Source organism: Lissotriton helveticus, chromosome 6, assembly GCF_964261635.1.
Source record: "Lissotriton helveticus chromosome 6, aLisHel1.1, whole genome shotgun sequence".
NCBI lineage: Eukaryota > Metazoa > Chordata > Amphibia > Caudata > Salamandridae > Lissotriton > Lissotriton helveticus.
This window is the reverse complement of record NC_136067.1, coordinates 47,572,314-47,596,770: the sequence shown is the minus strand read 5'-3', so window position 1 is coordinate 47,596,770 and position 24,457 is coordinate 47,572,314. Positions and strand designations below refer to the sequence as shown.

Here is a 24,457-nt window from a genome sequence, read left to right as displayed (position 1 = left end):
GGGAACAGCCACGTCTTAAGGGATCCGCGGAAGGAGAGGTGGTTGGGTTCGGCCCGGAGATGGTGTGGGAGAGAATTTGGCAGTGTGCGGGGAGAATTGACGGCCTCCACTTCTGGCTTTTTTAATTTTAGGAATGGATGCCAGGTTTAGAGATTTGGATAGGAGTGCTCTGTTGGGCTCATACCGCTGGACAATGTTCTTGAGGATGGGGGATTTGTGGAAAGATTTGTGAGCAATGCATAGTAATTTGAATTTAATTCTTTCCCCAATGGGGAGCCAATGGAGGGCCTGCAGAACTGGTCTGGCCGATTGCATTTTGGGAATGTTGAGCAGCAATCGGCCAGCCTGATTCTGGCGGGTCTGTAGCCTGGAGATAGTGGGCAGTGGGGTCCCCAGATAAAGCGCGTTTGCGTAGTCCAGTCTGGACAGGACAAGGGCCTGTACCATGATCTTTCTAGCTCTAAACCGCAAAATCTGGAGGATTTTGCGAGCGATTTGGAGGAGGCTGAAGCATGTAGCGGCGGTCTTCCTTGCTTGCGATTTGAAGGACAAGTCTTGGTCCAGCCAAACGCCAAGACTCTTTAGCTGGGTTTTGGGAGTGGGGGCTGGGCCTAAAACTGTGGGCCAGATTTCTCTCATGTTGAGTGGGGAACGATTTCCCAGGACCATGATTTCGCTCTTGTCCCCATTTAGTTTCAAAAAGGAGTCCCTCATCCAGGAGGCTATCTCTTGAAGACACGTGTAAAGAGCCGGGGGGTTACTGTCCTTTTCATTGAATCCGATCACCAACTGTGTGTCATCCGCGTAGGTAATTATGTGGACTCCAAAGGGAAGAACAACTTCTGCGAGGGTGCCGGTATAAACATTAAAAAGGGTAGGGCTCAGGGAGTTTTAAAACAACAGGTGATAGTGCAAAATAGCAAAGTGCAAATGTTACGAGCTGTGGTGCCCTCCGCGCGTGCCTCTGACTGACAGAGTCGCGTCCGGGCCCGCAATCCTTTATGCACTATCCTGAGTGGTGCGAGCGACTAGAACGCTGACCCTCACCCCCAGGTGGTTGCAGTGAAATCTGCGCAGATCAGGGATTTCAGTCTTCCCCTATCTCGACGACTGGTTCTTGAAGGCGGGCTCGCCCCAGGCAGGTGTATCCCACCTCCAGGCTATGGCCGACCTCCTGCATTCGCTGGGGTTCTCCATCAATGTGCCGAAGTCGCACCTGATTCCCTCGCAGAAGCTTCTTTTCATCGGAGCGGTTCTGGACTCGGCGCGGTTTCGGTTTATCCTCCCGAACAGCAAGTCCGGGACAGTCAGGCTATGATTCCAATATTTCAGCCTATGTCCAGGGTTTCGGTCAGGATGACCCTTTGGCTGCTGGTCTTGATGGCTTCCAGCATCCTGCTTGTGGATCATACTAGATGGCATATGCGGGCTCTGCAGTGGGACCTGAAGTTCCAGTGGGCGCAGCATCAGGGCAACCTGTCTGATCACGTCCAGATCTCGGATGGCACTGCACAACAATTGCAGTGGTGACTCACGAATCCCAATTGGGTCCATAGTAAATCCCTCTCCCTTCCCCAACCGGACCATACAATCGTGACGGACGCATCCCTTCTGGGATGGGGAGGCCACATGGGAGAGGCGGAGATCAGAGGCCTCTGGTCTCCGGCGGAGTCCAAGCACCATATCTACCTGTTGGAGCTTCAGCGGGATCCGACTTGCATTGAATGCATTCCTCCCCTCTGTCAGGGGGAGAGCAGTGCAGGTGTTCACAGACAACACTACCGCCATTTGGTACTGCAACAAACAGGGCGGGGTGGGGTCATGGACCTTATGCCAAGAGGCTCTGCGCCTCTGGGCTTGGCTGGAACATCAGAGCATGTCCCTGGTGGTTCAACACCTGGCAGGTTTCCTGAACGCCAGGGCGGACAAACTCAGCCATCGGTGCATGATGGATCATGAATGACGTCTGAACTCGGAAGTGGTGCAAGGTCTCTTTCAGCAGTGGGGAGAGCCTTGGTTATATCTATTCGCCACCGAAGAGAACGCGCAATGTCATCAGTTCTGCGCGTTGGAATTGCCAAGGCGGCACTCGCTCGGCAACGCTTTTCGTCGTGAATGGAGTTGTGGTCTGTTGTACGCCTTTCTGCCTATACCACTTCTACCCAGAGTGCTGAAGAAGATCAGACGTGGCCGGGCCCAAGTCATCCTTGTGGCTCCGGACTGGGCTAGAAGAATATGGTGTCCCGAGCTTCTCAGTAAGAGCATCGATCCCCCGATCGATCTGCCTCTTCGGGTGGATATTATGTTGCTGCAGCAGGGAACGGTCCTCCACCCGAAACTGTCCAGTCTCCACCTCCTTGCGTGGAGATTGAGCAGTGGCAGTTGACGTCTTTCGGCCTGCCCCCGAAGTCTGTAATGTTATTCTGGCAGCCAGGCATCGCTCCACAAAAACGGTATACGCCTGTAGGTGGAATAAGTTTGTGGCATGGCGGACTGCAAAGGCTGTGGATCCTTTTTCTGCCCCTCTTTCAGAGGTTCTTCTTTTTCTTCTCTCTTTGGCCCAGCAGGGCACTGCTCTGGGCACTATAAAGGCTATCTCTTGGCCATTTCAGCCTTTCTAAGGCTTCCAGATCAGCCTTCCTTTTTCAAGTCCCCTGTTGTAAATGGATTCTTGAAAGGCATCAGGCACATGTTTCCTCCTGTTCCTTTCATGATGCCTCAGTGAGACTAGAATCTAGTTCTTACCTTTCTGATGTGTTCTCCCTTTGAGCCACTTCATAATTGCCCTCTTCGTCTTCTGACTCTAAAGACTGCTTTCCTGCTTGCCATCACCTCTGTCAGAAGAGTGAGTGAGCTCCAGGCTCTTTCTTCTAAACCTCCTTTTCTATCTGTCCATCCAGACAAAGTTGTTCTGAGGACTCGTCCTTCCTTTCTGCCAAAGGTTGTCACTGCCTTTCACATCTGCCAGACCATCGCAGACCTCTATACCAAAGAGGGGGATAGGAGGGCTTTTTAAAGAGGTCCAGTGTCCGTGCCCTTCCTGGGACGGTCGGCAAGGGTAGGTGATCCAGTGTGGTCCCATCTCGGATATGGCCCCTAGCTTGAAGGCGCCTATTTAACCTGCCTGCCCCAGCTGAGGTACCTCACTGATCACAGGGATGTCCTCTCCTAGACACTACCATAATATACACAGGTAGTGCCAACTGGATGGTAGTTAGCTACTAGCAGCACCATTTAGTGTAGATATATGTTCACCAACCCCCCCTTTTTTTACACTTTTATCACATCACTAGGTCCTGAAGAATTGCCACGGTATTTAAAAACCAACAGGGCAAGAAACATGTTGACCCAGAGAGGAGAGCATAAAGTCTAATGACCACCCCAGCATTGGGGAACTGCCACTCTTAAAAGCCTTTTAAGGTGGATTACCAGCCAGAATAAACTTCACTTGGAAGATCCAACCTTTTTTAGAATACACTCACCGCACTCCACCATATCTACACTTTCATGGGCCACCCCCCCCACTTCATCAAACGGCAAAGGAACAAATGATTTCCGACAAAGAGCCCCTTCGCGGGTGCCCGTTGGGCATTGCAGCGCCGGTCCAACGAGGATCAGGTCCAGATGATGAAGCATGACACCTCTCTTGCTTGGTGTGTGAGGACCCTAGTTCCGCCAAAGCGGGATCCCCCATCCCTCTTTCTCCTAGTGTAAGTCTGCCCCCCTCCACCACCACTAACATGTTGGTGGGTGGTTCACATTCCTAGAGGAACAATTTCCATCTTCTTGTTCGGCGAGACCATCGGAGACCATCACTTTGTCCACCTTCTTTCCGCCTCCGCATCCCTAGAAAGCGGAAGAGAGGCTACACCTTCTGGACCCAAAACGTGAGCTCTCTTTCGGTCGCACACAACAGTTCCTGCTGGATGACCAGCTCTTTGTTGGCTACGTGGGCGCCAAGAAAGATCGGGCTGAGCACAAATGTACCATCTCTCTGTGGGTTGTTCTGTGCATAAAGGCTTATTATTCCTTGGCTAAAAAAGAGCCTCCGATGGGGATGCGCACCCATTCTACCAGGGCGACGGCAGCCAATGCTGCTCTGGGATGCGGCGTTCCCTTGCAGGACATTTGTCAGGCAGCTACATGGGCCTCGGTGCACATGTTTACCAAGCACTACTGCCTGGACAACCACGTCCGGAGAGACGGCTTCTTTGGCTGTTCTGTTCTCCAGGACTTTCTGATGGGATCTTGATTTGCAGACCCACCACCGGGGTTGTTATTGCTGGGGTATCTATTCTAAGGTAAGGAATCTATCACTACGCGTTTCTTTCAGATTCACAAGTTACTTACCTTTGGTAACGATATATCTGTAAGAAACATTAGTAGTGATAGATTCCCTACCTCCCCACCCATCCTCCCTGTTCTGCAAACTGATTTCTAGGGTTAAGGTCACCCCTTTTAGGGCTCTAGTATTATGGCACCAGTGGTCAGTATCTTGCATGACTCTGTGTTTCTGGCACGGAAAGTCATGTAGAGAACTGACGTCAGCCCGCGTGGGCGCGTCTATGTAGCTCCGGCGACGTCATCCCGGCTCCAACGACGCACGCGGAGCCGCACGACGATGTCTACCGACGCGCAGGGGTACTGCTGACGAAAAACCTACCGGATCCAGTCTGACACCTGGGGGTAATTCTAAGGTAAGGAATCTATCACTACTAATGTTTCTTACATATATATCGTTACGGAATGTAAGTAACTCGTGCTTTAATATTTCCAGCTTGGATCTTCAAGGTTGCTTATTAGGGCAAAAATGTTCAGATTCATGCCAACATCGTTTTCTGGGTCTGGCCCCTGGCTATACACAGGTTAGGGTGGGTCCTCGTTTTGAAAGTGCCCATTCTGTTACTACCTATTTAGTAGGCAAGTTATGTCAGAACTGGCTTAAACATTCCACTTTAGCGTCAGTTAAACTTCATTTGTCCAAATTGACTGACGATGTTGATTTGAATGACTTTGTTAAAGGTCCTGTAGGAGGCAGGTCAAAAAGATGGATATATGCTATTTACAACGAAGTTTGGAAACTGTCTCAAATTGAAGCTGCTTCTAGATTGAGAGCTATTGATCAAGTAATTTAGAAAAAGTGCTTGCAGTTGTTGACAATAGCATTATTACCCTTTCTTCCCGAATGCATACATTAGATAATATTGTTTCATCTGTTGTTGATATTGTGCAGGATGAAGTGTCTGTTTTGTACCATGGTCAAAATCACTTTTGTTCCATTATGCAGTTTGCTTGGATTTTACAAACTTTAAAATCTAGGAAATTGCTTTGGGACTACACGAACACCTCTTCTATATTTTTTCAGTTTAATTTGACTGAAAAACGACAATTTATGTCTAGAAAGACTGCTGCATTTTCGCTTTTGCATATTTAAAAGTTTAAACCTTTACCTTTTTCTGTTGCAGAATCTAATTCAGCCGTATGGCTCATTCATGGGTTAATAACACTGCCCTTTCCCTTGTTTACATTCAGTTCATGTATGAAACACTATGCCATAGGCCAGTGGTTCCCAAACTTTTTTGACCTGTGGCTCCCTTGACCTAATTGGCAGTTGGCCGTGGCTCCCCGCCATTTTTTTACCGGTGGGGGGATGTAAGCCCAACGTCGGGAGCACTTCCAGTTTTCTCCCTAAAATTAATTGGGATGAAGGAATGTAAAAAAGACAAACTACAAGTCCAAGAATGCACTATTAACAGCTAAAAAAGAGCCAAAGAGCTGCTATATGTGTGCCTGTTCTGTGCATTAAAGGAAGATTGCATTGTTGCAACCTCTGCTGTATTTGTTTTATGGTCAGTTAATGACGCTTTATGAAACTTTCAATAATGAAAAAGCCTGCTAAAAGCATGCTATTGATTGCCTCATCCGTATGGTTTCCACACCTCTTGTTGCTGCCTTTTCTCTCCCCCCTTTGATTCTTTCACACTTTGTTTTACCCAGTGTATTCCTTCTTCCACCTGCTGCTTGCCCTAGTTTTCTCAGACTGAAAGTCTTGGTGTCACTTTTAGTTTCCTGTATGTCTCATCCCTCTGCCGCACTCCTCTTCCCAGAAATAAAACATGGCCCAGTCTGGGGTGATTTAACAGCCTCTCTGATGCCCAGTTTGCTGCAGTCTGAGCTGAACTTATATCAGCGCTGAGATGTCTCGTCCAAGGTAGTAAAGAAGCGCTAGCTAGTGTAAGAAATAGGGTAGTACCAGTTCCAGATAAGGTACTGATACTCATTTAATTTGTGAGGCCTCTTGTACCAAACCTGCACCAAGAAGGTGTTGCAGTATAAGACTGCCACAAGAGAACTGCTACTTTTTGTAACTATTTAAATTTAAATGAATGCGCATGCAATATGTTAATCTTTTATGCTGCATGGCTAACAAGAAAGATCACTAAGTATATATTGACATGAGCAGCACAATCGCTCTGAATAATGTGTTGAACAACACCGCTAATGAGAGTAAACAGCGTCAAGCATCACAGAGTTTTGAGATATAAAATATAGATTTGAAGTTCAGCCTTCCTTAAGCAATGAAGAGGGAATAGAAAATAATTTTCTTTGACTGAACATTTGCACAGAGGAGTAGTCTCGTTTTGGAGCTGGTGACTACAGTCTATTATTGTCACTAATATGGAGAAAAATATGGAGGGAAGAATGAGAATCTGCTTTCACTGAGTCTGAAAAGGAAACCGGTTATTTCAGTTGTACTACATGCTTCCTGTCCAGCCTTGGCAGGGGATAAGACTGGGGATGGGCAATTAATCATGTCTGCAATACGGCCCCCTATTTCCACAGCGAGTTTGCCAACTGTAACTTCTGGCTTATGAAATCCAGCGCTTGTTTCTTCACATGAACAAAGTGCAAGAACAACAGTCAGCGGCAGCAAATAAATACCTAACGTGCTGTGTGAAGTTGAATCTGTATCAGTTTTTGAAATCGCTCTCTTGATTGGAAATGTCATGAGTCTGTGTTTATCCCCCCACATAACTCTCGTTCCACAGGAAGCTTTACTGCACCAGGAATGTCATACATGTGCCCCTGTTTGCGTCATTTGTTCTGCGAGCTGCTGTGCTCATTAAGATTGCTGTTCAGTTGTCCGACGAGACTGCGGGCCACTGCACATTGTTAAACAGTAACTGTTTATTTGTGTCCCTTTCAAATTCGCCATGTCAAAAAATGGGTTCAAAGAGAGAGCAGTGTCAACCCTCTTACCTACTTGTAGTGAAGAGGGTTCCCCAGAGGCACACAGAACACGGGCAGCAATCCCGCTCGTCGGTCACAGCTGTGATTGCTGAGGCTCTGTGGAAGCATGGACGCACGTATTGTGGCAGAGCACTCCTGGGCCAAGCCATATTCCCGGGTTATGAGGAGGCATTTGTAACTCCACGCTGTTTTTTGCTGTGACTGCAATAAGCTTCACTTGCAGCATTCAGGCTGAAAGGTAGGGTGTAAAAAGATGCACACTTTCTTATGTGCCCACATTCTCACAACAGCATGATTTGCAGCTTCCTCAGCACACGGCCTCATGGTTTCTTTCCCACATTGTGCGCGGCGCCCCTGGCTGCTACTAACGGCGCACCAGGGCGCCGCGGTGCACAGTTTGGGAACCACAGCCATAGGCAGATATGAACCACTGGGAAGTGCCTATCTCCATGAAGTTTGGTCTCTGCCATTTACCTATAGGTGCATGAGGGAGGGTAAAGAAGTTTATTTAAAGGGCAAAGAGTGTACTTCTATACCTGATCACTCATTGGTTTGCAAGAACATACAATTGCACGGCTCGTGTAACATGCATGCTCTGAATTTAACCTGCATTTTAAAGGGTAATCCAGTTCCAACAATAACACCGACTTTCACGTTGCTAGCTAACAGTAGCTATTTACTTTTAAATAATGAAGATTGCTCCGGTATGCTGGCAGGAATTCCGTACATTGTAACCGTCTCCCAATGTGTAGTTTGTTGTAAAAAGTGCTTTTTCCACCCCCGCATGGGAAGCTCAATGTGCCCATCTGGCCTTCCATTCCGACCATGAAAGCAGAGTTCAACAAGATGAGTCGAATAAGGGCTCTATTATCCCAGAAAGAATTTGCCATTACTTCTTCCTGTGAAACGTTTGTCCTTCACATGGCCAGCACCCGCACTGAGGTGCATGCACTTTTAAATACTGATCTCCCCCTGCATTTCGGCACTTTAATTCATACTATATTCAATGCCTCGTCGACAACTGGCTTGGCACATTTTTTTAAAGTAGTGAGCACTGGCCTTGTGACTTTATTCCAAACTATATTTAGTGTGGTACTTGCATTTTTTCATTCTATTTTTTCCAGCATCTTCGGCAGTTTACTGTTAATTCTCGCCTAAGCTGCCGATGTACTGATGTTGATTTGCTTGCTCAAATATGGCTGCACAGTCTGTGTCACAAGACAGCCTGCCCCGGCTGCTCCAGCTTCGGAACCGGATGCTTGAATACTATTGAACGCTACCTCTTGCTACCTTGAGTGTAGCATATGGATTATTCTTCTGGCTTTCCTACTTTACATGCGTTCAGCCTGTTTTACATTGCCTGGATTGCTCTTTTGAATGGGCTCTGGATTTGTGTCTCTGCAATACGGTGTCTTCTAACCCGGATTATGATCAACTGATGAGTCCCTTAGTAGCTCATGAGTTGGACTGTTCTGGTATCTGGATTAGGGCTTGTGCGGCGGCGCATGGAGTCCTAGGCAACTGGAATATATGTGCACATGACTTCCTGGCACGCAGTTATCTCGAAGAACACCCGAGTTGTCCTCTGATGGGGCTTGAGGCTCCAGCTATCGAAGAACATGTATGTTGCTTCCCGTTGTTAAATTGGATGGCTGAATTATTTTCTGATGATAAGAATGACTCTTGGAGGCAGTTGCAACGTACTGTGCCTGTACGCTGATGGACTGAATAGGCATCTGTCCAGCTTTAACACGTACTGTACTCGAAAATTCTTCTTTCCTACTTCGAACGTATTACTTCGCCCCCTTCTTGTATGTGTTCCGATCAGGGGAGGATGTAGTGAAGACGGCCCTGCTTGCACACATTGCTATGTTAACATAAGCTTAATAGAAGTTTAAACGCCATTTTGCACATGTTACTGTTGTTTTAAGTTAAACTGCTTGGTTTTCCGTGCATAAGAATGGCTTGTTAGTGCTCGGGCCTACGTCACACACTGCGAAGCAGTGTGGGCGGAGCCAAGAGTCCTATAATCAGGGTCTCCGAGAAGCAACCCAAACATTCCTGAATGCTCGTGATTTTTCGTGTTCGTTTTTTTCCATCTGCATGGCAATTGGGCCTCGCATGCCTGTCTTTTTAGAAGTCAGCACGCAATAGGCCATAGGCTGTAGAGTTGCTCCACTTCCTGCATATTCCGTGCGGACACGAGCACCAGAAGGGCATATTTCATCAATTACCAGCTGTCAGGGGCCGCGGTAATTGAAGCCAGATGGTCGGCGCGCATTCACCACTTTCCAGTTAATTTTTTTTTCAGCTGTGTGTGCGCGCATGCTGGCTCCCTGCCAAAGCTTGTTTAAAAGTGTTGCAAAACACGGAAACGTTTTGGCTTTTCTTACTGCTCAGTGCTCATACTAGGTCGAAGTCCATCATTCAGTCCTCCAGCCTTTTAAAGAAAATCTTTCTTGCACCAGGGGCCAGCTACATATTATATTTCGTCACTGCTTTGTTTGTAAATGTGCTCAAATGTGCTTTCATTCAATCGCATTGGCTTCGATGTTCATTATTCAATGTAAATAAATTCTAAAAGTATTTATTTTGCAAGGAGAAGTTTACACTTGCCTTGTACACTGAGGTAAAACTGAAATTACAAAGTACATTCAGTGAAACGCGGGTCACGACCTCTGTGTGTACAACACGTTTTCTCCTTCATTATCTGCATGTTATGTCAGCACATTTCTCGGATCCCCGGCTCCTGCCTTGTCTGAAAGGTGCAGAGGTGAAAGCCTGCTAAGAAAACTGTACTGCACCTGTCCTCCTCGGCTGTCTGCGCGCCTGCAGTGTATTTAACGTCCTGTCAGGCACGTCATGTGCTCTTTGTATTCTCACTTTGCGTGACTCTATTTAGTTGTAAATGAGAGCGCCTCTCTGGAACCGCCGCCTTTGTTGTGAAGAACATTTCAGGGTTGCAGAGTAACACGCACATGCATAATCAGGTCCATCATTCACACCCCGCGAAATGCTCGGTATTTGTGTAAAAATACGAAGTATTAAACATTGCTGTCAGTGACACGTTAGTGAAAGACCGCGGCGGAATGTCCCCAGCAATTCGGGCTTTTTTTCTCACTAGATTCCTTATCCTGACCTACATTTAATAATTAAGTGCAAGGCACATCACTTCATTCGTCTAATCAATCTACCTTCTATTCAGAGTGCAGATTCAGAGTGCAGATTCAGAGTGCAGATTCAGAGTGCAGATTCAGAGTGCAGATTCAGAGTGCAGATTCAGAGTGCAGATTCAGAGTGCAAAATCAGAGTGCAGAATCAGAGTGCAGAATCAGAGTGCAGAGTGCAGATTCAGAGTGCAGAGTGCAGATGCAAAGTGCAGATTCAGAGTGCAGAGTGCAGATTCAGAGTGCAGAGTGCAGATTCAGAGTGCAGAGTGCAGATTCAGAGTGCAGAGTGCAGAGTGCAGATTCAGAGTGCAGATTCAGAGTGCAGAGTGCTGAGTGCAGATTCAGAGTGCAGAGTGCAGATTCAGCGTGCAGAATCAGAGTGCAGAGTGCAGATTCAGAGTGCAGAGTGCAGAATCAGAGTGCAGAGTGCAGAGTGCAGAGTGCAGATTCAGAGTGCAGAGTGCAGATTCAGAGTGCGGATTCAGAGTGCCGATTCAGAGTGTAGAGTGCCGATTCAGAGTGCAGAGTGCAGATTCAGAGTGCAGAGTGCAGAATCAGAGTGCAGAATCAGAGTGCAGAGTGCAGATTCAGAATTCAGAGTGCAGATTCAGAGTGCAGAGTGCAGATTCAGAGTGCAGAGTGCAAATTCAGAGTTCAGAGTGCAGATTCAGAGTGCAGAGTGCAGATTCAGAGTGCAGATTTAGAGTGCAGATTCATAGTGCAGATTCAGAGTGCAGAATCAGAGTGCAGAATCAGAGTGTAGATTCAGAGTGCAGATTCAGAGTGCAGAGTGCAGATTCAGAGTGCAGAGTGCAGATTCTGAGTGCAGAGTGCAGAGTGAGAATGAGTGCAGAGTGAGAATGGGTGCAGAGTGAGAGTGAGTGCAGAGTGAGAGTGAGTGCTGCAGAGTGAGAGTGAGTGCTGCAGAGTGAGAGTGAGTGCTGCAGAGTGAGAGTGAGTGCTGCAGAGTGTGAGTGAGTGCTGCAGAGTGTGAGTGAGTGATGCAGAGTGTGAGTGAGTGCAGAGTGCAGAGTGAGTGCAGAGTGAGTGCAGAATGAGTGCAGAGTGAGAGTGAGTGCAGAATGAGTGCAGAGTGAGAGTGCGTGCAGAGTGAGAGTGAGTGCAGAGTGAGTGCAGAGTTACTGCAGAATGAGTGCAGAGTGAAATTGAGTGCAGAGTGTGAGTGAGTGCAGAGTGAGTGCAGAATGAGTGCAGAGTGAGAGTGAGTGCAGAGTGAGTGCAGAATGAGTGCACAGTGAGAGTGAGTGCAGAGTTAATGCAGAATGAGTGCAGAGTGAGAGTGAGTGCAGAGTGTGAGTGAGTGCAGAATGAGTGCAGAGTGAGAGTGAGTGCAGAGTTAATGCAGAATGAGTGCAGAGTGAGAGTGAGTGCAGAGTGTGAGTGAGTGCAGAGTGAGAGTGAGTGCAGAGTGAGTTCAGATTGAGAGTGAGGCAGAGTTAATGCAGAATGAGTGCAGAGTGAGAGTGAGTGCAGAGGGTGAGTGAGTGCAGAATGAGTGCAGAGTGAGAGTGAGTGCAGAGTGAGTGCAGAGTGAGAGTGAGTGCAGAGTTAATGCAGAATGAGTGCAGAGTGAGAGTGAGTGCAGAGTGTGAGTGAGTGCAGAATGAGTGCAGAATAAGTGCAGAGTGAGAGTGAGTGCAGAATAACTGCAGAGTGAGTGCAGACTGAGTGCAGAATAAGTGCAGAGTGAGTGAGTGCAGAATAACTGCAGAGTGAGTGCAGACTGAGTGCAGAATGACTGCAGAGTGAGAGTGAGTGTGCAGGATAAGACCACACACATAAGACCACACACATAAGACCACACACCTAAAACCACATACATAAAACCACACACATAAAACCACACACATAAGACCACACACATAAGACCACACACACACACACACACACACACACCACTCTCACCACCACACACACCACCACACACTCACCACCACACACTCACCACCACACACGCAACCACACACACAACCAAACACACACACACACACCACCAGCCGTCACTGCACACTTTCACCGGGCACAAACACCACCAGCCTTTAGTGCACGCTTTCACCGGGCACAAACACCATCAGCTGTCAGTGCAGGCTTCCACTAGGCACACAACACCAGACATCAGTGCACGCATTCACCAGGCACACACACCTCCAGCCGTCTGTGCACGCTTTTACCAGGCACACACACCACCAGCCATCAGTGCACGCTTCCACCAAGCACACACACCTCCAGCCGGCAGTGCAAGCTTCCACCAAGCACACACACCACCAGCCATCAGTGCACAATTTCTACAGGCACACACACCACCAGCCATCAGTGCACACATCAATTGTTAACGCATTCACAATTAACTATTGTAGCAATCGCAGTATGGTGTACTTTACTTTTAAACATATTCATCTAAAGCGTAGCATGCCAGTATTGCTACAATTCCAATCCAACCCACATAATTCCACTCCACCCCACATGCATACACTCCATAACACATGGTTAAAAGACATTGCCATTTACCATGCTATTAGCTCTAACTCAAATAAATCCGAGACCTATTGCATTTCTAATGCTTGTTTTATATCCCAAGACTTACATCACAACCTTAGGCATGCAGAAGCCTTCAAGGTCACCATAACAATGTATGCTGGTATTCGGGTTGATCAGCCCACGCTCTAGACACAGCATGAACACAGCTGCAGCTAACTGAAATTGTAGTGCCTTTAATATTGCACTGCATGCATGATTTGGGCACTTCGAGAAAATCCTTTTCCAGTGAGAGACAGCTTTGCTGATCCTGAAGAGATTCCCTTCTGCTGATCTTGGAGGTATGGAGTTCCCCATTCAAGCCTAAGAGACATTCTATTATTATAAAACCTAGTTCCTAGGAGGGGAGGGTGGTTCACAAGGCACTATAGGACCTGCTTCCACTACCATTATAAAATGATTTCTCCCTTTGTGTTTTAGGGAATTGTAACAATGCTTATGGTATTATTTTTAATCATATGCCTGCTTATGTTAGCAAAAATACTGCATCTTAGAGCACGTCGTTAAAATAAACATTTTAAACGTTTCCGTGTCTCTGATTGCTCACGTTGTGGACTGGTATGAGAATAAAAACTAAAGAGTGTTCTTGATTCCCACCATTCCTGAGAGTACCCTAAGTCGCATGGTCTGGGTTGTCTAATCATTGGTAGCTTTGCTGTAGGACAGAGAGCTAATGAGACACTGATGCTAGTCGGTTAGGGGTTCTGGGTACTGAGGTGAGTTTTTGGTACACCACAACTCACTGAGGTCGTGGGTGCCTGTGCACAATTCTGGCATTAGCAGAATCCCCGCAACACTCCCCCTTTCTTTCCCCAGGAGTTCCATATTGTGTCACCTACTTTTGCCTCAGGTTAAAGTGGTTGGCTCTCAGTGTCGCCCTGAGTTGTGGCCGATAGTAGGTGGATGACTGCCGCGGGCTCAGGCGGAATGAATAAAATATAAATGTTGACACTGAAGTTTGAATTAAGGTTATTATATTCACATGCAATGGGGGGTGAGTGGACAGAATATGAGTAGGGCAACGCCCCAATGCCCTATGGCAGGAACCAAGCCTGCATAATGGTAAGAAGTTAGGCATACAATAAATGCCTTAACTGTATAGTCCTATCTCCTTTCCTACACATATACATGCAAATAGATAAATACATGTTTTTGTGCCATATGTTCAGCTATGAATTTTTGTTTGCAGAGAACAATAGAGAGCTATGTGGATAAGCGTGCTGGAAGTACATACGGCCCACCAAACAATCGGAAAATGACCGTATTTATTGATGACATCAATATGCCAGTAATCAACGATTGGGGAGACCAGGTATGTTCGAATGCCTATAATTTTCACACAAGATTATTAATGTACATTCTTTTCTTCAAATAAACAGTATTTGAAGGTTGAATGCAAAAAGTATAACCTTTCAGTTAAAATGTTGCCTAAAAACCCTACAGCGCCATTTGCAAAACCATAGATACCTGTGTGCACCATTTGGTTCTCATATTTCAGCCTATTTAGTTCAAGGTTTTGTATTGCACATACCATGATAAACATCAGAGTGCTTTACAAGAGTAAACTATATATTTATAACATCAGTACAGAAAAGAGTAACATATGAAAAGCATAATCCCAGAAGTACAGTAAAACTTTGCTGAGTACCAGAAGCCAAAATGGCATAGCTATAGTAGAAAATGTATCTAGAAAATAACATTTAATCGAGTTATAAGTCTGCGGTGGTGACAGAAAATGGTGAAACAATATTACATTCGTGATAGAGACTTTTTACAGCAGATTCCTCACCTGTTGAATTTCCCCAGGCGTCAGACTGAATCTGGAACCTTTTGCATAGAATTCCTTCACACACCTTGAGCTGCCAGTCCCACGTGGATGTGACACTGAAGATGAGAAACAAGACAAGGAATACTTTCTTGAAGAAATAGAGTAGAATTAAAATGTAGTTAGGAAGAAATATTTTCAGTTATATTTGGAATAGAAAATTGAAGGGATGGTGCAGACAGAAGGTGGAACACAGTTCCAGATTCCCGGAGCGCAACCCTAAAAGATTGGTTGTGAATGTGTTGTTTGCTGAAGTGAGAAGTTGCAAGTAGAAGAGCATGGTACTGCAGAGCCAGCAAGAGGCACTAGAATGGATCATTTGCGTTTCAACATCAGGTTATGTTATGTTAAAATTTATTTCTTAAGCGCTCGTACGCCCGAAGGCTTCATGGCGCTATCGCAGAGAATAAAACAACATTGCAAAATTCAGCAAACATAACAATTTTAAATCCCAACAGTAAGCCTGATTAAAAAGCCAAGTTTTTAAAGAGTGTCTGAAAGTGAGGAGATCTGGACTCATTTTTAAAGAAAGCGGTAGCGAGTTCCAAAAAGTGGCTGCCAGATGGTCAAAACAGCAGCCGTCAAGGCACTTTTTCTTAAAAGGTGGAACAACCAATAAAGCTTTATAGGCAGATCGAAGGTTTAGTAAAGGTTGTATCGAGAAACAAGGTTTTTTATAAATTTTGGAACTGTGTCCTGTAAAGTTTTAAAAATAATACATCCCGTTTTAAACGCAATTCGCTGTGCAACAGGCAGCCAATGGAGTTGTTTCAAGCCAGGTCTAATAGACTGCCATTTTGCCTGTTTAAGGATAAGCCTAGCAGCTTGGTTTTGAACAAGTTGGAGTCTTTTTTGCAGGCCCGCTGGAATTCCCAAGTAAAGACTGTTTGAGAAATCTAGTCGGGACAAGACAAGGGCGATGACAACCTGGATGAGTGCGGCTTGCGTGAGAAATTGGGCTATTTTTTTTATTTTCTTAAGTTGAAAGAAGCTGGCAGAGACTACTGTGCCAACTTGTCTTTCCAGGGAAAGATCCGCACTAAGTGTGACTCCCAGACTCTTAACAGAGGAGGATCTCGCAGGTGGAGCCCCCATGCTAGATGGCCAAAAGCATGGGCTCCAACTTAGTTCGCTTTTCCCAGGCAAGATAAGTTCAGTCTTGCCTGGGTTAAGCTTTAGATGATTAAGACTCATCCACCTCTGTATGTGCATCATGGTGTTCTGGAATTCCATCACAGAGTCTGGAGAGTTAAGGGGGAAGACAAGTTGGAGATCGTCCGCGTAGTTATAAATGGTGACTTTAGCCTTCTTTAGGGAGTAAAGTAAAGGGCGGAGATAAAGGTTAAATAATAAAGGTAATAATGATGATCCTTGTGGCACCCCGCATGTGGTGGGAGTTAGAGGAGCTGTGAAAGCACCAAGTCTTACTGACTGCGTGCGACCTGTAATAAAGGAGGTAATCCAACTTAAAGCAGGACCCCTGAGGCCGGCTTGTTCGACACGGTTGATAAGAATGGTATAATCAACCGTGTCGAACGCTGCCGACAGATCTAAAAGCACAAGGGCCTGATGGATGCCTCTGTCAGCATTGTGTCTTAGAGTGTTTTGGACAGCAAGAATCACGGCTTCTGTCGAATGACAGGGACGGAAACCGGCCTGATTAGGTTCCAGGTATTCTGAATTTTCTATGAATTTGGACACGCAAGGAGAGATATGGGCTTCCAACATTTTTTATACATATGGCAGTAAGGATATTGGCCTATAATTTATCGGGTAAATATGGGTTTTCGATTCGAAGAGTTTGCTCAGCAGGCCATTTGTCTACAGCTATCGACCGTCAAAGGAGAGCTATTTGGAGTTTAGATCACAGTGTGGTGTTGGGTTCCGTCAGGTCTACATACTCTGCAAAAAACTCTCGAACACCATAAAAGAGAAGTTGGCACGGAAACTGGAAATGCAAAAGACAAGTTTATTATGACCCCATGGGGTGGTGGTACATTCCTACAGTACCCTTCGGCAATGCAAGAAGTATCACACCGAACATCGGTGCGCAACCTCTTCTATACAAGTTTAATAGTAATAAAAAGGTAGGCGGTATACATTTGAACAGTTTTAGGTACATATAAGGGCATTTTTGTAACACAGCCAATATGTGGGAGGAGTTTAGTACCACTGGTCAGTTTCAGAGAACATTCCTAAGAAGTGACCGCTCATTAACCTAAATGTTCGAGTACGCATGCGTGAGCTTGACCAGTGCTAAAAATAGCCTGTTGCTGGGCAAAGTAAACGGCCATTGGCATGGAGGAAGGACGAAAGGGCACGCTGACCACTAGGCCGCAAGTTCATACAAAATGGAAGCCAAGAAATACAAAATGGCTCCCGCACGTTTGGTCAAGTTAACGAAGAAAGCTTGTTTAGCTGAGCTAAATGCTAATTCAGTTGCTGCCAAATTACGACAGACGGCCCTTTTAGCATTTAGCTGAAGCTACCTCATAATGGAAGTAATCAGGATGTTCATCATCAATATCAATCAGCATCATCTTCATCACTTCTGCATTAATCATTTGTTCATTTTTGATAATAGCTCGTTTGGATGGGATACAGGCTGTAATACATACAGAGCATAAAGTAGGTCCACATTGGATACATAAACAAAAGAAAAAGAGTATTCCAATAATCACACATAGAATCGTTAACAGCTTCCAACCCCAAGTACTGAGCAAAGTCCAAAACCAACCAGAAAATGTCCATGTTCCATTTTCGGGGTGTATTTCAGCAGCAATTTTATGCAATTTGGAAATGGCATCATACACGGAAGGCGAATTATCTGGGACATAAACACAATAACTACTTCCGATAATGCGGCATGCACCCCCACGATCAGCTAGTACCACATCAAGAACCATACGGTTCTGGAGCGTTACAATTCTGGTAATTTGGAGTTCCTCAGTTAAGTTCCGTAAAGCAGAGGCAGTTTCATTAGCAACAGCTTCCACGACGCGTGTTAGCCGTCTTATTTTCCTGCTGTTTAAAGCAGCTCCAACAAAGGAAGACAGACCCAAATTAAAATCTAAATATTGTTGTAAGGAAGTGTCAGTTTGGTCGACATTTTCAGTTTCTAATGTTCTCTTCACCCTATTCAATATGAAATCATGATATAGTACAAAATCATTATGGTACATAGGCGGAGCAATAAACACAGGGGGTAATACAAAAGATATGTAGCAAGTTCCTAACCACCCAATGGGAAGACGATTATATCCTTTATTACCACAGATAAAATAAGTGTTTCGTGAGGCTACAAAAGTAATACCATTTGGTGTATCAAATGTGAGAGTAGTATTACATTCACTTCTTCCTACCGGAATCGTTCCTTTATTTCTAATGCACAGATCAGCTTTAGTATCAATAACCATCCTCACATGTAAATTGGACATATTTATAAGTCTTTGATTGGTGAAAATACGAGGTGTAGATACATTGTCCGGTCGATATTCTTCCCACTCAAATTTAGTTCCTTCTGCCTGTGGATAGCCATCTCTGTCGTTGTAACAGACTTTATTCAATCGAAAGAGTAGTCCACCTTTTGTTGGCCATCTTAGGGTAAAAAGAAGAGTGTACCAAGCATTACAAGAACCATTATGTGAGAACGGAAGACGAATAAGAGGAGTTCCTCCTCTTTTCTGATGTCCAGGCAACATTCCACATACCCAACAATTAGAGGTATTTGTCATGTTGTGGGTATGATGTAGAATCTGAATAAAACTATTATTCAAGTAAGTCTGTCTATGTCTCTCTTCGTGAGAGGGCAAAGTAAAATGGAAATGTTCAGATGGAATTGGAGTGGTAGGCAGTAAATATTTTTGTGCAGGAAACAGTCGTTCTATAATCCAAGCTATTACTGCTATTACCATTATAGTTGTAACAAAAAGAACTGCACCCAATATTCTTCTGTTTCTCAGTGTCGTAGGTGCCATAGTAAAAAGAACACAGTTTCAAAACCCAAACTGAAAAATAAAAATGTTAGTGCTGAGAACCGAGGCTGCCGCTGGTTTCTTCTCCGAGATTCAAGACGGGTGTCGCTACACTGGCCAATACTGATCCCCCCCCTTGATATTCCCGGCTTCCGTTTTCACAAACCTCGGAACGGTTACTAACCAGTCTCGAAAAATATAGAACAAAATATTATTTTCTTGGCCGTAGATTATACTTCGTTCCACCAGAAACAGTGTGGTCCGGGAAGGCTCCCTCTGACTCGTAAGGCGTAACAGCTGGGCTCTTCTCTGCATCCAAGATGTCTCGATAATCAGACAGCACTGAAGGGTTCACCAGGTCCGGAGAAACACGACGGCAGTGAGTTGAATGTACCCACCGCTTCTTATTCGTGACACGTACAGCTGTCCGCGTTGCTAGCAACACTTGTTCAGGGCCACGCCATCTCGGCTCCAAACTGCTGGTTCTCTCAAACACACGGACCATCACGTGGTCCCCGGGACGGAGATCGTGAGCCTCTCCACTGGAATTGTCGGGGAGCGCTTCTCGAACCTGTTGATGAATAGAAAGTAAATCACTTGTTAATCGTGCCAAATAATCGTTCATCATTACAAAAGGCACATCATGTATCAAACGAGGCTTTGGAACTCCCCGAATATTCATAGGCCTTCCGAACACCACTTCATAGGGTGTGAGGCCAGATCGGGAATGTGGAACTGATCTAATAGACAGTAATGCCAAAGGCAAAGCGTCCGGCCATTTCAAAGACGTGGATGCCACGATCTTTGCTAGCTTCAGCTTCAGAGTCGCATTATACCTTTCTACTAGACCTGCTGACTGCGGGTGGAATACAGCATGACATTTTGCTTAATCCCCAATCCTTTCAGGACATACTCCACTACTTTCCCAACGAAATGAGGACCATTATCATTCCACAAAAATTTACAAACACCATAGCGTGGGAAGTACTCTTTGAGTAACACCTTAGCTGTTGTCAATGCTGTATTATCCTTCGTGGGGTAGGCCTCTATCCATTTACTGAAGGCACACACCACCACTACGACATATTTGAGGTTATTACAGCGCTCAAGCTGGATGTAATCCATTTGCAGTACTTCGAATGGTGCAGTAGGTGGAACGAACCCTCCTTTAGGAGTATAAGTCCCTTTAGCAGGATTGTGCTGTAAGCATATCAGACAGGTCTGGACCACTCTCTTGGCCGTGCTGGCAATCTCAGGATGCTCCCAAACTCGAGTAAGCAATTTAGTGATTGCAAGAGCTCCAACATGTGCCAACCCATGTGTCATTTGAACCATTGCTTGCAAATAAGCGGCAGGTAATTTCCATCTCTCCATATCCTTGCTATGCCAACAACCCTCGTCATCCAACACTCCCTCTGTTGCCCAGGTTGCAAGTTCTGCTTCAGATGCTGATTTCTGTATGTCTGAAATTTCTTCTCTAGCATCATGCCATCGCTCGGCTTGCGATCTCACCACATACATAGGAGAGACATTTTGTAACATGGCCGTCTCTCTCGCTATACGGTCTGCAAAAGCATTTCCTTGTCCTATTTTGTCTGTCACCTTCTTGTGTGCACTACATTTAATTATCGCTACTTTCTTTGGACATAATAGTGCATTCAGAAGGTCACGTACTAATTCTCCGTGCATGATGTGTGCTCCATGTGAGGTCAGAAACCCTTGTTCCTTCCAGAGTAGGCCAAAATCATGCACGACTCCAAAAGCGTAACGGCTATCAGTGTAGATATTCACACATAGACCAGCACTTAACTCACATGCTTTCGTTAAGGCTATCAGTTCAGCCGCTTGGGCCGATTTTTGTAGTATTCGTGCTGTTTCTACCACTGTCTTAAGTGTCGTGATCGCATAGGCTGCGGAAGTTGTACCATCTGGCAGCTTCACACACGATCCATCAACCCACAGTTCCCCATCTACATCTGCAAGTGGCGTATCCTGTAAATCGATACGACCCTTTGTTTGTTCTTCAGTCAGAAAAACACAATCATGTTGTTCTTCCTTCTGGGTCTCAGCAACAGGATATGCAATAAAGTAGCGGGGTTCAATGCGGCGCACCTCTTCAATGTGATATGTGGCGCCAGCAGCGTTAACTCGTATCCTGTTAAACGGGCACTGGTTAGATGCTGCGTTTTCGTTTGGTTCAATAAAGCATCTACCGCATGGGGAACTAACACCAACAATTTGTGTGACAAAACTATTCCCTCACTCTGTCGTATAGCTACTGCTGTTGCTGCAACTGCTCGAAAACATCCAGGCAATCCTCGAGCCAAAGGGTCGAGCACTGCTGAGAAGTACGCACAAGGTCTCTGTTTATCTCCGTGTGTCTGCACTAAAACTGACAATGCACACCCATCCTTCTCATGTACATATAATGTAAAGATCTTTGTATAATCTGGTGTACCTAACACTGGTGCAGAACAAAGAGCTTGTCTCAATTGTTCAAAAGAATTCTGACATTCATCTGTCCATTCAAGAGGAACCGGTGTTGTTTTAGACAACAACGCTAACAAGGGTTTTACAATATGTGAAAATCCTAGTATCCATTGCCTACAAAAGGACGTCAAACCTATGAAGGCACGAACATCCTTCTGAGTGCAAGGGACTGGCGTGCCTAAAATTGCTTGAATTCGATCTGATGTCAATGCACGCCCCTCCTTAGACAAAAGATGACCGAGGTAGGTCACCTTTGGTCTACAATATTGCAACTTCTTCCTCAAGACCTTGTGATTATTCTTGGCAAAAAAAGAAAGTAGGGAGAGAGTACTCTCCTCACATTGTTCCTGCGTGTCTGCTGCAAGTAAAATGTCGTCAACGTATTGAATAAGAGCCACCCCAGACTGTAAATCAAAGGAATCAAGCTGCCTTTTCAAAGCCTGGCTATAAATGCTAGGACTTTCTGTGTAGCCTTGAGGAACTCGACAAAATCTAAATGATTTGTTATTTAACGTGAAGCCGAACAAATATCGACTATCAGGATGAATAGGGATCGAAAAGAAAGCGTTTTTCAAATCAATTACTGTAAAGGTAGTGGCGGTGGGTGCAATCAAGGTGAGTAAGGTAGTAATGTCAGAAACCACCGGATACTGGGGTACAACTATCTTATTGATTTCCCTCAAATCAATAATGAAACAATAGATCTTAGTGTCTGTGTCTTTCTTTAGGATCGGAAGAAGTGGACTATTACAAACATTATAGGGAACTTCCTCCACCACCCCTGCCATTATCAGATCATTCACAATGTGTTGCAGAGCTATTTCGCCTTCTCTAGAAATCTTATGCTGTGGGACATGAGGCAAAGTGTAGTACTGAAAATCCAAACTCGTATAACCATTCAGACGCAAGAATAAAACTTCATCGTACCACGTCAAATTTAGTATCAAAAGACCGAGAATGGCGAGTACATTATGCACAAACATTTTCATCGCATTCGAAGGTTGCTTTCACCTCGAAATCGTCACTTATACCCTGAACCCCTGGCTTCCATTTTATATACGGCAGCCATTTTGTATGTTGCCCTTCACATAGGCTTAATCCAATATCATAAGAACAAGCACTCCTTGATTGACTTTTTCGTGACCTGGGCAGGTTTAAACCATCACCCCAGGCCAACACGTTTGGTCAGCTCCTCTCCCAGTGGCCGGTCAAGATAGCATCTAGGCGCACCCGGCCATAAAACCCTTTCATCACGCATTCACCCTGCCGAATCTTGCCCACACCTGGCCCCGCTCCTTCTCTTTTCCTACTTGTTTTATGATGAGAACGTGCTCATTTTATTGGGGAAACACCGATATCTGATTGAAATACCGGACCTTGCCGAGTAATTTATTATGTACCAGACAAACGAAATGTGAGCTTGTCATCATAACTCTGTTACTTATTTGTGGTCGAAATATGTGAATAGTATCCTGAAAATCTAGGAATGTTTGCATGAAGCTTATTATTTTGTATAAGAAGAGAAGCCTGACTTCATGATTTTGAAGCAGTCTCCTGAGAACATACTTCCATGTGTTGTACTTCTAGGACACTTGTTACCTTGGTTGCAGCCAATAAACCGATCTTTGACTTCACCTAGAAGACTCTGAGTTTCTGTGGTCTGAATCAGGAAAAGGACTCGAGGTCTTTGGGTGTGTATTCCCTGACACCGCTGGGTTACCGGTTAAGCACCGGTTCTGAAAAACCCAGTACCTCAGTTGGCGCCCACGTGGGGCGATTCCAGCGGTACCGGTCCAGCCAGAGGTTCGTGAGGAGCTTCGTGTGAAAATTCCGGAGGAAGGCCGCCACTTCAACGACCCCTGCATGTCGACGTGGTCCGAAGGTCTTTGCTGCGAGGTTCCCCGCTTCCCGACGGCTACAAAAGACTGCTGCCCTGGCTATCGCCCTGATTTGGACCCTTGAAGTTTGGTAGACCGAAACACTAAGACGAGTCTTCTAGTGACGTCATCGACATTTCAGTTAAGTATAAGTGGAGCGTCTCCCAGTCCTTAGTTGGTTCTTAGTTTTGGGTATCCTTTGGGAAAGTTTTGTGTTGGTACTTGCAAGCACCAAAACCGAAGGACTCGTGTTTTCACGAGAAAATATCGTAATCGATACTCCTTTGACGTTTGGAACTGGACTAGAGAGCAGAGATGCCTAGTCTTAGACTTGGAAATTTGTTTTGTCTCTGTGGTAATAGTAGGGACTCCCGATTGGAGGACTCATGTCCGGTTCCTCCGGTTGGAACTCCAACTTACGAGTTATATGTGAAGCATGGGGTAGGCCCCATCACATATAACGAAGTATGGATTAAATACACCAGGAAAGATGGTGTTTTAAAATGGCCCCAATATGGTAGTTTTGATTCCGAAATCTTAGACAACCTTGAAGTTAGACTTTTCAAAAAGAAAGCCCGGCCGGCGATGTTTGACTCTCTCCGCCTATGGCGTAAAGAGGCCAAACAGAAGGAAATTAGATTAGAAAAGAAAAATAAGAGAGAAGGGAATATCTCAGTAATACAAGCTGCTATGCGGTTTAAAGACAAAGAAGAGGTACAGATGAGTGAGCAGTTGCACAGGCAACGTAAAATGGCAACAGATAAATGCTATCCAGTTTTGCCGTCCCTTCAGCAAGAGACAGCCAAAGAACATGAAAAAGACCCATTAATGTCGCATTTATTAAGTTCACCACCCCCCTATGCACAAACAGCCACGGCGCCTCCGCAACCCTTAGTTGCGCCGCCCATGGTCGTTATGCCTGCCCTTCTTCAGCACCCACCAGCTGTTCTTCAGCTGGCTTCCGCTCCTCCGGTGCAGCCTCCTCAAGGCACACCGGCTACATCTACTTCGCTTACACCTTCTATGACTTTCCCTAATGCATCTTCGATCTCTCATAATGCCCCCTCTGCTATTGCCTCTACTTCAGCCTTATCTCACACTGTTTTTCCACCCGTTCCTCCCTCACTTTCACCTTCCGTTTGGCATAAAATGGCCAGAATTGTCACTAACATTCCTTCACCCCTTTTTCGGTCGCCTAAAACGACCCCTAATATGGGACGAAGACAGTTGCGAAGTCAACTGCCTGACTATCAGGAGAGAGATTCATTGAATCGTTTAGCGCGTAAATGGGCTATGGATACAGCAAAGTATGAT

General features: G+C 45.5%; 1 protein-coding gene across 7 annotated transcripts in view; it reads left to right on the top strand.

The window, feature by feature from the left end:
* Positions 1 to 24,457, top strand: part of DNAH8 (dynein axonemal heavy chain 8) — a 10,041,960-nt gene that overhangs the window by 6,515,450 nt on the left and 3,502,053 nt on the right. For all 7 annotated transcript variants that reach the window (XM_078647354.1, XM_078647353.1, XM_078647356.1 and 4 more), the window contains one exon: positions 14,167 to 14,289. In XM_078647354.1, the coding sequence (XP_078503480.1) occupies positions 14,167 to 14,289 (123 nt within the window). The remainder of the gene's footprint in view (positions 1 to 14,166; positions 14,290 to 24,457) is intronic.